Source organism: Lepidochelys kempii, chromosome 2 (genome assembly GCF_965140265.1).
Source record: "Lepidochelys kempii isolate rLepKem1 chromosome 2, rLepKem1.hap2, whole genome shotgun sequence".
NCBI classification, from domain to species: Eukaryota; Metazoa; Chordata; order Testudines; family Cheloniidae; genus Lepidochelys; species Lepidochelys kempii.
Window position 1 is genome coordinate 198,698,639 of NC_133257.1, and position 14,731 is coordinate 198,713,369.

The 14,731-nt window shown below is 39.1% G+C and overlaps 1 protein-coding gene across 2 annotated transcripts; it reads right to left on the bottom strand.

The window, feature by feature from the left end:
* Nucleotides 1-450: 450 nt before the first annotated feature.
* Nucleotides 451-13,952, bottom strand: OXSM (3-oxoacyl-ACP synthase, mitochondrial). 2 transcript variants are annotated; one of them, XM_073333453.1, is made up of 3 exons: nt 13,755-13,952; nt 9,159-10,175; nt 451-2,527 (listed from the first exon to the last, which is right to left on the bottom strand). In XM_073333453.1, exons 2-3 carry the CDS (start codon nt 10,142-10,144, stop codon nt 2,125-2,127), a joined length of 1,389 nt encoding a protein of 462 aa, XP_073189554.1. In that variant the 5' UTR covers nt 10,145-10,175; nt 13,755-13,952; the 3' UTR covers nt 451-2,124. The 2 variants fall into 2 exon arrangements, with proteins under 2 accessions (XP_073189554.1, XP_073189555.1); XM_073333454.1 differs by lacking the exon at nt 13,755-13,952 and adding an exon at nt 13,106-13,493.
* Nucleotides 13,953-14,731: the final 779 nt, after the last annotated feature.

Consider the following 14,731-nt stretch of genomic DNA (forward strand, 5'->3'; position numbering starts at 1 on the left):
TCTGTGCCACAGTTTCCCTATCACCAAACAAAATAGGGATGATACTTACTCACTACTGTAAAGCACTCTGAGATCTATTCAAAAAGCACTCTATGAAACTCCTAAAATAAAAATGTGCTGTAGGTTAGCACAAAGATGCATTGAGATGGGAGCCAGGAGACCATGAGTTCAAGCCTTCGTTTTCAATGACTGCTGTTAATATTTCTGTGCACTTAACAGTCCTTTTATACATATCACTGAGGCTAAAAGCTTAGCATGATTCAAAAAAGGACTGGACATTTATAATAAGACTATCTAGAATTATAATAGTAAATATTAAAAAAAATATTTGGAAGATACATAAACCCTGATGATTTATATCATACACAAATCTCTAACAACTGAGAGTGAAGGGAGGGAGGGAGAAATTTTCCCTATAACTGCCTACTGCATCATTTCTTGCTCCTTGCCCCAGAGCAGCTGGTACTGGCCACTTCTGGAGATAGGACTGGACTAGATGGACCACTTTTCTGATCCAACAAGAAAGTTCTACCTTATTATATGGCATAATAGCACAACAGAAGGAAAAATTTCCATCTGTTTTTCTGTGAGTCTGTTTATTTCATTTAGTAAAAGAAGATATGAGGTTAAATATCCACATGTATAACCAGAGTAATTTCATCTTGATGAAGGTCTTTGTATTCAAATCTTGTACTAATGATTTGAGGAGCAAATGTAAAAAATGTTTCTAAGGTAAATATATTTCTGTGGGAAATTTTATATTTGATTCATTTTTAACTGAACAACTAAGTTGTTTATAAAGTCATAAACTGACAGACTCAAAATGATATTATGAAGTAAGGGATGCAGCAGCTATAAATTCAGCACTTCATTTGAATTCTATATTATTACCATTCTGATGCATCAAAAAAGCTCTGTTTATGAAATTCAAGGAAGACTGTCAAGATAAACATGACATATCATTAGAAAATAGGAGCTTCATTCCTATGCACCCTAACTTGCAAGGTGCTGAACTCACTTAACACCCACTGATTTTAATGGCAATATATCCTACATTAACAGCACCAGTTAGTAAAACTGAATTTTGAAAATATAATTTACTTTTCACTATTTATGCTATATACCTTTGCATATCACTTATCATGGAAATTAAAATAGATGAGTCAGTGACAGACAGGATCTAGAATATTTGGACTGCAAACACAGTGGGAGAATTTTTATTTGTTTTAAATCTTTCTATTAAAATTTAAAACAAAATCAGGATTCCCAATTCATACAAAGAAGACACAAAACCATCATGCTTTCAAATCAAATAAACTTCTGTTCACTGTTAAATCTTTTGAGGAAGAGGCAATTCAGCTGAGTTTACTTCTTTGATGTTGCAAAACATATAGCACTGATGTAAATAAAGCCCTCAGTTTTGACAGATTCTCCCTCACTCAAAATAGCTGAAATAGGTTTATTTTTCTATCTAACTGAGCCACATCTTTACCAAACCATTTGCAAGAACAATTCCATTTAGATTCTACTTTTACATTCTTGACCTTACAGACCAAAAAAAAAAAAAAAAAGAGAGAGAGAGCGCAATTAATAGGTTTTTTAACAGTGGTATGTACTTTTGAATATTTAATATAAAGCATTTTAGAGCATTTTCAACTTTAATACCTTTCTTTTTAAAATATGACATTCCTAATTAAAGTGCTGAATTTGGTATTTCAAAGTAATAACCAGAAGTAATGCAAACAATATAATAAAGGGGAGAATGAGGTGAATGGGGCTGTTGATCAAACAGGAGTTGTCATACTAAGGACTAAATCCTGCCAAGTGCAGAGCATCCTAACCTCCCAGTGAAGTGAATGAAAACAAAGAAAGCACTTAGCATTTGCAAGATCAGTCTCTAAAGGAGTAATACTCATTCTTTTGTAGTCTGAAGTATAAATAGGTAAGGACTGGAAGACTTAAGAAAAAAATAAGCAAGTCGCCAATGTGACTGGATAAAAAGGGATATGGTTCACGTAAAAAGTGTTACAGTACAACAAAACATAATGTAGTACCACAAATTATTTTTCAGGCCATTTACCAATCTGCATTTGTAGTATTTACACACACACAACACACTGTAAGCTAAACATGAGCAAAGCACAGTGTTGCATTACTACCACCAAAGCCAAATGAATTAGTGAGAGCAATGCGTCGTTTTTCACTTTGCCACTCTTGGGCTGTTAGCGGAACATAGTTAAGGTCAAACTCCGGCTCAGTTTTATCCAGGTTGAGAGTAGGTGGTAAAATTCCATGGTAACAGGACAGTGCAGTAAAAGCTGCCTCTATAGCCCCTGCAGCCCCCAGGAGATGTCCTGTTGCTCCCTTTGTTGAGGAAACTGCAAGAGTGTATGAATGCTCTTTAAAAAGTCTCTTGATAGCTTGATTCTCAGCAGCATCTCCTAGTGGTGTAGAAGTGGCATGTGCATTGACATATGTTATATCCTCAGGACATATTCCAGAATCTTTTATTGCTGCAGACATACATCTAAGGAAAAAGAAAAACAGAGAGCTTGATTTCCCGCTGTCTCTTGTAGTCACCGCCATCTGTTCAGAGTGGAAATGGTTGTTAAATGCTAAATCAGAATGGTTGCATTTCACAGGCACTTTGCTCCAATATAAATGACTACACAAGGTGCAAGGCAGAGCAGAATCAGACCCATACACTTTATCAGCAACATAAGAATAATATACACACTTAGATCTTGGGTATCTTAAATATTTTATTCTTCTATAGAATATATTGACTGGAATTAAAGTCTACAGCGGAAAGACTGTTATACCACAGGTTGAAAAAGGGGATATAATAGATATCAGATATTAGATAACAGATATTGTTGTCCATTAGAAGTCTGTTTTTAATCCAAAGGTCAATCATTTTCCTTCTAAAATAAGTTTTATCTTAAAAATTATTTTCCCAACTATTTTACAACTTCAATTACCCTTTGCTGAAGTTTCTCTAGTTTAGCCGCCAGGTACTCAATCAAAAGCAGAGTTCCCTCTGTGATTACAGCAACCATCTTGATCATAGCAAATTAAACAAAAAGTTTCCTAACTTTTACATTTTCTGTCCTTCGTGTTTATATTATTCCCTTTTGCTCACAACAACTAGAACATCCTCACCACTGTTCAGAACTTTAGTGCAAACTGCTTTCTCCCCCGGGAAAAATCCAGAGGGGCAGGGAAATTCCACAGTTCTCCTTGTGAGCTTCTTTTGAATTCTTCCCTCAGGGTTAGGGGAGGATTTGTCTTCCTCATTCTGGAAGAAGTAGGGCTATGGCCCCAAACCCAGTAGATAACAGGAGATTCACTGGGAGCACAGTGTCAACTACACTGAGAACCTATACCTCCATTCTGGCCCCAAGGAGCAGAATGTATTTTCTGTGGGGAAAAAAAAAATGCTATGCCCAGTGCTGCAGAATTCCCCCTAGGAGTAGAGTTCATCACAGCCACAGAGCCAGGTTAGGACAGAGTGGGGCACACAGGGCTGCGGAGGGAGGGGATGTGTGTGTGTCACAGACTGGGGTTCAGAATGACAGGGCGGGACAGACTGGGGCATAGGCTCAGGAGCTAGTGGTGTGAAAGTGTTAAGCCTGGGGATGTGGGCTGCAGAGACCCATGGGGTCACACCCAACATCTCCAGGCTCACTCCTAGGCTCCTTCCCTCTCCCGCAGCAGCTCCATTACTCCTGACTCCCCCAAGCCTTTGCACTGCTTCTGACAGGTGCAGGAAATATAGTTCTATACTGTAATTTAAACTAATTACTCAAAGTTCTGTATTAATATGCCTAGTAAAGAATCTATTTGTCAAAAAAAAAATTACCAGAATCTTTTCTTTTTTTTTGGTAATATTGTTACAGACATACTTGCTGACAGATATTTTGAAATAAATTATCAAAATAATTGAAACTAGAATGATTATATTGTGTTATTTTGACAAATAAAATATGCAGAATTTTCAAATATTGTGAGAAGAATTTTTTAAATTTTGGTACAGAATTTTTAATTTTTTGGCACAGAATTCCTCCAGGAGTAATATAATATGGATGACAGATCTGCAGAGCAACAGACAAGTAGGAAGTGAGCTCTATTAGGTATACCAAATGTTGAATAAATTTAAACATCTCTGACTTTGAGTCTTTCTTCCGCCTTTTCAGGCATGTTGCAGAATCTAGCTTCTAACTTAAGTCAGAGAGTTGAGTGATCCTGTTTGTCACTTACTAGCAAGCCAGAATACTGGCAACAAAGTTAATCAACCAGAAGGGAAATAGTTAAACTATTTTAACTTACTACACTCCTTAGGGCTACTATATTATCCAAATATATTATATATCACATATATTCTACTGTATGCATTATATACACAAGTTTTGGGCCCAGACCTGTTCTCTTTTACTGAGAGTTTTGCCTAACACATGTAGGATCATGTCCTACATATATATTATTATCAGGCTGAAGTAGCTCTTAAAATCTATGGATTTTATGGAGGAGATGATACAATGGGATAACATGGTTTTGGTAATTAAATATTCATGGTAAATAGGCCCAATGGCCTGTGATGGGCTATTAGACGGGGTGAGATCAGAGTTACCCAGGAAAGAATTTTCTGTAGTATCTGGCTGATGAATCTTGCCCATATGCTCAGGGTTTAGCTGATCGCCATATTTGGGGTCGGGAAGGAATTTTCCTCCAGGGCAGATTGGAAGTGGCCCTGGAGGTTTTTCGCCTTCCTCTGTAGCATGGGGCACGGGTCACTTGCTGGAGGATTCTCTGCTCCTTGAAGTCTTTAAACTATGATTTGAGGACTTCAATAGCACAGATATAGGTGTGAGGGGTTTTTTTGTAGGAGTGGTGGGTGAAATTCTGTGGCCTGCGTTGTGCAGGAGGTCAGACTAGATGATCATAATGGTCCCTTCTGACCTAAATATCTATGAATCTATGAATCTCACAAAAACTATATGCCCTTGAAATTATGTAAATTGGGAAGCCAATAATTGATATACAGTAATAAGTGTAGTGTATACATTTCAGATTTCTTTGCTAATGTACAACATATCACAATTAATAATTTAAAATGTTTAACATAAAATGCTTTATTTCCTGTTGTGAATTTAATTCATATTCTGACACAATTATAAGATGCATATAGGAAAATTGTGTTACAAATGTATTACCATATCAGCTCAGTGGTGAAAAAAATCTGTAATTTGAGAGAAAGTTCCAGTTAATCTCAGTATCTCATCATAAATGTCTTAAAAGTCTAAATAAATGTCTAAAGCAATTACGTATGAATCAAGTACTGTAAGGAGAAAACTGGTAAATTAGTCTTCTACTTTAAAATCTGTTAACCCAAAGATATAGCATTAAACACAGACATCAGAACAACATAAAATATAGAGGGCTACTTGTTTGGTCATTTAGTCCATTCCCTTGCCAGGGCAGTTCATCCTTAGAAAGGAAAAAATCCTGGGAGGCATGGTATATTAAGAACAGAAGAACTGAAATGACTATGAACTATCACTACAATAATAATTCTAATGGGGTCAGTACAATGCATTGACTCATACGGGCACACTCAGCAAACCCAGATTATCGACAAATAGGGTTGGCTTTGATTAGGTGCCACTGTCATCCATGCTTTCACTTTTTATTTAGTCTGTATTCTTGGATTGTTTTACCATATTCGCTTTTTCTTTGACCATTTCCTATGGTAACAACAATATGCCATAAGCACAAAGGGCATCACAGCTGCTATGAAAACCATTACTTTGCACTGATATGTAAAAGTTTTAGTATAATACTACAATAAGCTGTGAAGACTAGTAAAGCTCTACCTGTGATCTTTAGCAAAGACCTATATAGTCAGCCTACACAAGGCTCTCAAGCGGTAGATATATATATAAAGAGAGAGAGAGAGAGAGATACAGGTAAGTTATTTCATTCATAATTAAATTAATTATAGGGTATTTACACTATATACAAATATAAACACTATCAAACACTATATACACAATATAAACACTGGCAAATGAAGTGTAAAAAATACAATTAGGAAGGCCAAAAAAGAATCTGAGGAACAGTTAGTCAAAGACTCAAAAAGTAATAGCAAATTTTTTTTAAGTACATCAGAAGCAGGAAGCCTGCTAAACAACCAGTGGGGCCACTGGACAATCGAAGTGCTAAAGAAACACTCAAGGATGATAAGGCCATTGAGGAGAAACTAAATGAATTCTTTGCTTCAGTCAGTCTTTACAGCTGAGGATGTGAGGGAGATTCCGAAACCTGAGCCATTGTTTTTAGATGACAGATCTGAGGAACTGTCCCAGATTAAGATATCATTAGAGGAGGTTTTGGAACAAATTGATAAATTAAATTTAACAGCAATAAGTCACCAGGACCAGATGGTATTCACACAAGAGTTCTGTAGGAACTCAAATGTGAAATTGCAGAACTATTAACTGTAGTCGGTAACTTATCAGTTAAATCAGCTTCTGTACCAAATGACTGGAGGATAGCTAATGTGATGTCAATTTTTTAAAAGGGCCCCAGAGGTGATCCCAGCAATTACAGGCCTGTAAGCCTGACTTCAGTACCAGGCAAACTGGTTGGAACTATAATAAAGAACAATATTGTCAGACATATAGATAAACATAATTTGTTGAGGAAGTGTCAACATGGTTTTAGTAAAGAGAAATCATGCCTCACCAATCTACTAAAATTATTTGAGGGGCTCAACAAGGATGTGGACAAGGGAGATCCAGTGGATAGGGTGTACTTAGATTTTCAGAAAGCCTTTGACAAGGTCCCTCACCAAAGGCTCTTACACAAAGTAAGCTGCCACAGGATAAGAGGGAAGGTGCTCTCATGGACTGGTAACTGGTTAAAAGATAGGAAAGAAAGGGTAGGTGTAAATGTCAGTTTTCAGAATGGAGAGAAGTAAATAGTGATGTCCCCCGAGGGTCTGTTCTGGGACCAGTCCTATTCAACATATTCATAAATGATCTGGAAAAGGGTGTAAAAAGTGAGATGGCAAAATTTGCAGATGATACAAAATTACTAAAGATAGTTAAGATGCAGGCAGACAGCAAAGAGCTACAAAAGGATCTCTCAAAACTGGATGACTGAGCAAAAAAATGGCAGATGAAATTTAATACTGACAAATGCAAAGTAATGCACACTGGAAAGCATAATCCCAACTATACATATACAATGATGGGGTCTAAATTAGCTGTTACCTCTCAAGAAAGAGATCTTGGAGTCATTGTGGATAGTCCTCTGAAAACATCCACTCAATGTGCAGCGGCAGTCAAAAAAGCGAACAGAATGCTGGGAATAATTAAGAAAGGGATAGATAATAGGACAGAAAATATCATGTTGCCTCTATAAAAATCCATGTTACGCCCACATCTTGAATACTGCGTGCAGATGTGGTCGCCACATCTCAAAAAAGACTGGAATTGGAAAAGATTCAGAAAAGGGCAACAAAAATGATTAGGGGTATGGAAAGGCTTCCGAATGAGAAGAGATTAATAACTGGGATTTTTCAGCTTGGAAAAGAGATGGCTCAGGGGAGATATGATTGAGGTCTATAAAATCATGACTGGTGTAGAGAAAGTAGATAAGGAAGTGTTATTTACTACTTCTCATAACACAAGAACTAGGGGTCACCAAATGAAATTAATAGGCAGCAGATTTAAAACTAATAAAAGGAAGTATGTCTGCACACAATGCACAGTCAACTGGTGGAATATCTTGCCAGAGAATGTTGTAAAGGCCAAGACCATAACAGGGTTCAAAAAAGAACAATATAAATTCATGGAGGATGGGTCCATCAATGGCTATTAGCCAGGATTGGCGGGATTCTATTCTATGGTTGAATGGTGTCCCTAACCCCTGTTTGCCAGAAGCTGGGAATGAGTGACAGGGGATGGATCACATGATGATTACCTGTTCTGTTCATTCCCTCTGAGGCACCTGGCACTGGCCACCATTGGAAGACAAGATACTGAGCTAGATGGACCTTTGGTCTGACCCAATAGGGCCATTCTTATGTTCTTATGTATAAACATAAAATGTCAAAACAGTGAAACTGTAAAAAGATATAAACTGTGTGTAAACTAGCTTCATAAAAGAAGATTTTCTATCTCAGTAATGGATAGAGCAACATGCGTTCTTTTCCACAGATATCCCTTGTAAAAGCAGCCCTATTTTAAGACTGGCAAAAGAGTGCTGAAAAATGGCACTATCCTATAAAAAATAAGACATTTAATCAGCCTACAGTGTGATAGTATCTTAATTCTATGCAAACATAGATCTGAGGACATACCAAAGTGAAAATCCAAAGTTCATTTCTGCTGTCCATCCACCAACTCTAACCTTTTCCCCCCATACCACACTGAAGGCATTGAGTCTGCATTACAATCCCAACAAAGCAAGATACTTAAACCAGGTCTCTATTTTAACCGTGTGCTTTGCATACACATCAACGTAACTTGTTAAAACCAAGTCCTAAATCTTTTTCAGAGCATTTTGACTATTCACACTGATAATATCTAAGGTACTTATTCTGGGAATCGGCATTCTTCAACTACTACATAACTGTTAATGTACTATTTTGGAGTTCAGTGTGGGCTAATTAAATAGTATTCCTAAAGAACACAGGTAGCAGCATTACCTGCTTTCATAGCTGAATGTCTCTCCTCTTAAATACAGAGGTTCAAAAGGTTTTATTGTACTTTAGCCTTTAACATCTGCGTGTAGTTGGGACTCATTTATGGTGAACAGCTGTGTACATCAAAAGTAAAAGTGAAATATTTTCCACATTGAATAAAGCTTCCATAATATTACATGAGGCGTCTGACTCTAGTGAGACTACCTTGCCATAAGAAAAATAAGATAGAACCTTACAAAAATCTTCCATTGTTCAGATTAAGCTTTCAGGCTTTTTGAAAATCTGCATGCCATTGTATTTTAAACACTCTCACACCAGTTAAAAGATATGCGGATGGTATTCATGCTGAGGTGCATGATATTTCTCTTGACAAATTTACAGAGAATATTGACCAACAGAAAATAATAGCTTAATAACGTATCTGTCAAATTAATCTACAAATTCTTACCTAAAAGCACCATCTCCATCTGGATTAGGTGCTGTTATATGGCAAGCATCACCAGAGAGTCCATAACCTAAAATTTCTGCATAGATCCTGGCTTCTCTTTGAATAGCATGTTCATATTCTTCCAACACCAACACAGCTGCACCCTCTCCCATTACAAATCCTTCTCTCTGCGAGTGGAACGGTCGACATGCCAGTTTAGGGCTTGAGTTAAAGTTAGAGCTGAGTGCCCGAGCTCTTGCAAATGCAGCTATAGACAAGGGGCTAATAGAAGCCTCTGTTCCTCCAGCCAACATCACATCAGCATCACCATAGCCTATAAATCTAAAGGAATCTCCAACAGCATGTGCTCCTGTGGTACAAGCAGTTGACACAGCATGATTGGGCCCCTTGAGTTGGTATCTAATGCTGATCTGACCTGCTGCCATATTGATTAAGATCTTAGGGATAAAGAATGGGCTGACTTTGTTATAACCTTTTGTTTTAAACAGCAAGCCTGTATTGGAAATATCTTCCAGTGGAACCATTCCCATTCCAATTGCCACACCAGCAGTTAAGTGATCCATTTCAGACTGTGGATGCCAGCCAGAGTCTTTTATTGCTAGCTCTGCAGCACCCAAGGCCATGATAGTGGCAGAAGACATGGATTTGCTTTCTGATTTTGACACAAAGTTCTCTTCACTGAACTGACCCTTGCCATTTCCTCTTGGCACACAAGCAGCCACTCTACATGGAACACTTGTATATTCTTCCCCATCCAGAGAGATAATCCCACTTTCTCCTTGGAGAAGGCGATTCCACACGAATTGAGTCCCAACACCAAGAGGAGACACTAAACCAATACCTGTGACAACTACTCGCCTTTGATGTTTGGAAAGTGACTTGGTGCTGAAACCATTTTTGCTACTTCTTAAACACTGATGTAATTTGGAACTCCGAGGACGAAAATTTACAATTTTTAAGAAATCTTGTAAGCACTGTGAGATCATGGTGGAGACCACGGTAACCTGAAATGCGTTTCTGTAACAGGTAAAAAAGGTAATAATGAAGTAGCTGATGTAAAAAGCATTTAAGATACAGTAAAATTAGGACTTGCCTTTTAAATGCATGCATTTTCTAAATTGCAGAGAATGATGTTCCCTGTGTGACTAGTGCCCTATTGTGGCTATTTATTACAGTAAGTTAAGGATCTCATCATAACCTTTATGGGAGACAGCAACTCTAGGGGATGGGGCACTAGACTGAGAGTTGGGAGACCTGGATTCTGTTTCCAGCTCTACCACACATTTGATCTGACACCTTGGCAAGTCACTTCATCTCTCCATGCCTCTCTTTCCCCTCACACCTTTTCTCTGTCTTGTTTATTTAGATTGTTAGCTCTCTGGGACAGGGTTCTCTTACAATGTGTTCATACAGCCCTTATTACATCTGGGCCTCGATCTCGGATAGTATTGTAACACAAATAAATAAGAGCCGTCACTTGGATATCCCTCACTTTGCACTTTTATAGAGATTTATACTTTCAATATGCTGTAAAAATATTAACTAGTCCTTTGATGCCCTTAATGTTAGTTTAACATTGTATTTGAATATCCATTTATATTGTGAAAAAATTGCTTTGCTCTATCAAGCCATTTTTGACTTACTAAAATCAGATTTTTCACATTTGAGATAGTTTGTTTGATTAAGCTTTAAGCATAGATTTTGATCATGAAATTCTATAAATTAGTCCCTAATTTAAATTAAATTGTTGCTAATTGGGGAAAAGAGTAATTTGAAGTCATATAGTATATATCAAAATACATGTGAAGTAGTTAATTTACATTTATTAAAAATGTAGTACAGTTACGATTTAGAAAGCCATGAAATATGGCCACTTGCTCTCTTTAAACAATTATTTGAAAATTCTCCAAAACACTACATGTCACACAATCAAATGTATATGTCTTCATCAGATGACATATATGTCATCAGTTGTATTGGTATAGTGAAAACAAATGCACTGAAATATAATGCTGTCACAGGATTAATAGCTCTCACTTCGAAAATAACCACATCTAGCATCATAAAACATTGCGTTATTATATTAATATTATATTTTAAAGTACACCTTCAGCTGAAGAATCTAGTACTGATCACTGTAAAAGATAGGATACTGGACTATTGGTCTGATCTGGTTTGGCAATTTGTGTTCCCGTTGTACATGTGCTCATGAGGGTATGATTTGGCTTGCAGGAACTTTATTACCCATGATGATACACAAGAAAGAAATAACCCAACTTGACTATTAAGTGTCCAAGCAGTTTGCAGGGCTTCCAATTAGAAAATAACCATTTTCTCTTCTAAATGGAGCAAATTTGGTTTGACATCCATGAGAAACAAATAAACTTGGAACCCCCCACAACGCCATTTTTTTACCAAATAATTTTTCCGAGGGGAACTGGACTTGGAGATAATATCACTGTAATAGAATGCTGTTATGTACTCCTGCTGCTAGATAAAGAGTTGGATGGTTATTTTTCAACACAGAGTATTAATCCTGTGACAGCATTTGGTTCTAGTGCCTTTATTTCTATTGTGCCAAATGTTTAATGGTGCGATTGTTATTTTATATGGGTAAAAGCATGCGATTGTATAACACTAGATATTTTGGATGTTGGCCTTGTTGTTGTTTTTGCCAAGGACAAGTACTAGTAGAACTTTTCTCACTTTTTTCTTATACTGTTTCCCCTTTATACATATGGCCAAAGGCAAAAATGAAGAGCACTGAAAGGACAGGGAAACCTATTTTAAATTTTGCATATAGCTTCTTAAAGTCTGGTGAATATCTTTTTCAGTTGGAATGAGTGGGAGGAAAAACTGAAAGTAATTTTATTTCCTGTGACAACAGGCTGCAAAATGCTATTGGTTTTAAATTCACAGCAGCAGTGTGTTGTATCTTTAAGGCTGATGCTTTCATTTTTATATTCCGCTGTGGGTCAACGGTCAGCATCTTTGGCAGCCAGACTTCAGGACGTGGCATAATACACTGGGTTTCTCAAGCTTCACTGCACCGTAACCCCCTTCTGATAACAAAAATTACACGACCCCAGAAGGGGGGACTGAGCTTGCCCAAGCCCTGCTGCCCCAGGTGAGGGGGCCAAAGCCAAAGTGGGAGCCCCACCGCCCCTAGCAGAGGGGGAGGGGGCCTGTACCCTGAGCCTCGCTGCCCAGGGCTGAAGCTGTTGGGCTTTGGCTTTGACCCCAGCCAGTTGGCCTTGGGCTTCAGCTTTGGCCCTGGGTAGTTGCGCTCGGGCTTTGGCCCCAGTAAGCCTAAGCCAACCCCAGTGACCCCCTTAAAACGGGGTCACAACCCATGTTGGGGTCCCGACCCACAGTTTGAGAACCACTGAAAATATTGTCAAAATAAACCTTACAACGAGGTATGTTCTGAAAAAACAATGCTTGTGCACCACCTTCATTTAATGGTTATTAATGTTCTATAAAAAGAAATAAAGTCATGTTAAACTAACATTAAGGGCAATCACAGGATTAGTTAATATTTTTTATAGCATAGTGAAAGTACAAAGCTCTATAAAAGTGCAAAGTGAGGGATACCCAAGTGACAACTCTTATTTATTTGTGTTACAATATCAACAAGTTTCTAGCCCTTCTGGCTGCGGAGAAAACTTCAAAATGTGTCCCCCAGTGCACCCTAAAGGCTCATAAATCAGAACAAAAAACAAAGTAAAACACCAAAGCTATTATTTTACTTAATCGCATGATTTTAAAGCCAATCTCATGGTTTTGGTGCATTTGACTCACTTGTTTTGAACACTGGGGTTGGCAACACTGCTAGAGTAGCTGAGGTTATTACATAGAATACTATTTTGCTATAGGGGGCCAAACCTCAACAATTCACCAAAGAAGGCGTGGAGCCCTCTAAACTGAAAAAAAAATCAACATTTTACCCTTTTGCTCCCTCCTCTGGCTTCACTGCCAGCCCCTAGGCACAGCATTGAAAATAAGGTTGCCAAACCTCCAGGACTGTCCTGGAGTCTCCAGCAATACAAGATTAATCTTTAATGGAAGTTTATGCCACGGGATGACACCTCCAGGAATACGTCCGACCAAAATTAGCCACCCTGTGTGAAAACAAGAGCGGACTTTCAAACCTCACGCCTGTAAACTCCTGGGGGCTAGGGAAGAGGTTACAGCCTAGTTAGCGGAGGCCTCTCTCCACGCACTGCGCGATGCCTGACGGGCAGAGGGGACTGGCGGGCACAGGACACACTGGGACCGCGCCTCCCGCACCAGCAATGGCAGAGCTCTGCTGAGGGGGCTCGGGGGGGGCGGGGGGCTCTCCGCCACCCGGCTCCTCCCCAGGTGTGAGTCAGAGTATAACCCCCTGCCCCAGAGCGTTCCATCGGGGGCAACCTCCCCCTCCTGGGTGGGGCAGCCCCGCCCCGGTTATCTAGGAGAGGGGGAAACAGCCCTGGCCCATTTCCGGGGGGCAAAATCTTTCCCCTCCGCGCCATTCCCAAACCTCCCTCTTTCATTCCATCCCCCCCCTGAGATCGGCGCGGAAACAGGCACATTCCTCGGATGTCTGTATCTCACCTCCCCCTCTCCGGTGTGGTCAGCTCCGTCTCCCTCCCCTTCTCCAATGGCGGTGGGCTAAACCACGTGAGGAAAAAAGGGGGGTCTCAAACCTCGACGACTGGATAATCGACTGCCGATTCCTCGATTGGTCAGAAGCTCCTGCACCACTCAAGAAATCGGCTTTGGATTGGTAGGGCATGTGACCTGTCTTTTCTCTGACTTCTGCCTCTTTGTCTCCCAGGCTGCGGCAGGGTAAGGCGTGTGGCGTGTTTATCTCACAGTCTCTGCTTGCGACACCAGTGAGAATCCCACCCATGACAATAAGCGGAGCCTTTCTTCAATTTGTTCTTAGGTGGTGGAAATATTCTTCCTACTTATCTTAGAGCACAGCATGAGGCTAGAATCCAAGAGCTATTAGGGTTCTCTACAGAGACCAAAAAGAGGAATCACAACAAAAACAGCAAGGCAGATCCCTAGAAGGAAGAGTCATGGAGATTTTTTTAAAAACCCAGAGAATAAAGTTATATTAAAAAGGAAATTAATAAAAAAAGAAGTCAAGCGCTCTCCAAAAAGTCACGTTCAGAAATAGAAAACATGCAAAAGAGAGCACCAAGAACTCAAAAACACGAGATGACTAGAAAATATGCATGAGTCTAAATAATCACGAGGACATGAAGGAAACTAAAAGAGAAATTCACTTTCCCTCACTTTATTTTTTTCACATCATCTTATTTATATTAAAAAGAACGTTAGGGTTACAAATTCAGAAGTTGGGAAATGCTAGAATTAATGTTGCTTGTCACAAAAATAGTCTTTAATTACAGTTACATGGTATCATAAAGTATATGCACAAGGGGACCAAATTAAGGTTGCACAGCATGTCCGTGCCCCCAGTCCCATTTTAACACCCCACACCTGCATCAGCTCCTCATTCCAGTCCCAGATCCCTGAGCTTCACATCTCAGTCCTCTCTCTCCCATCCCCACCACTTCACC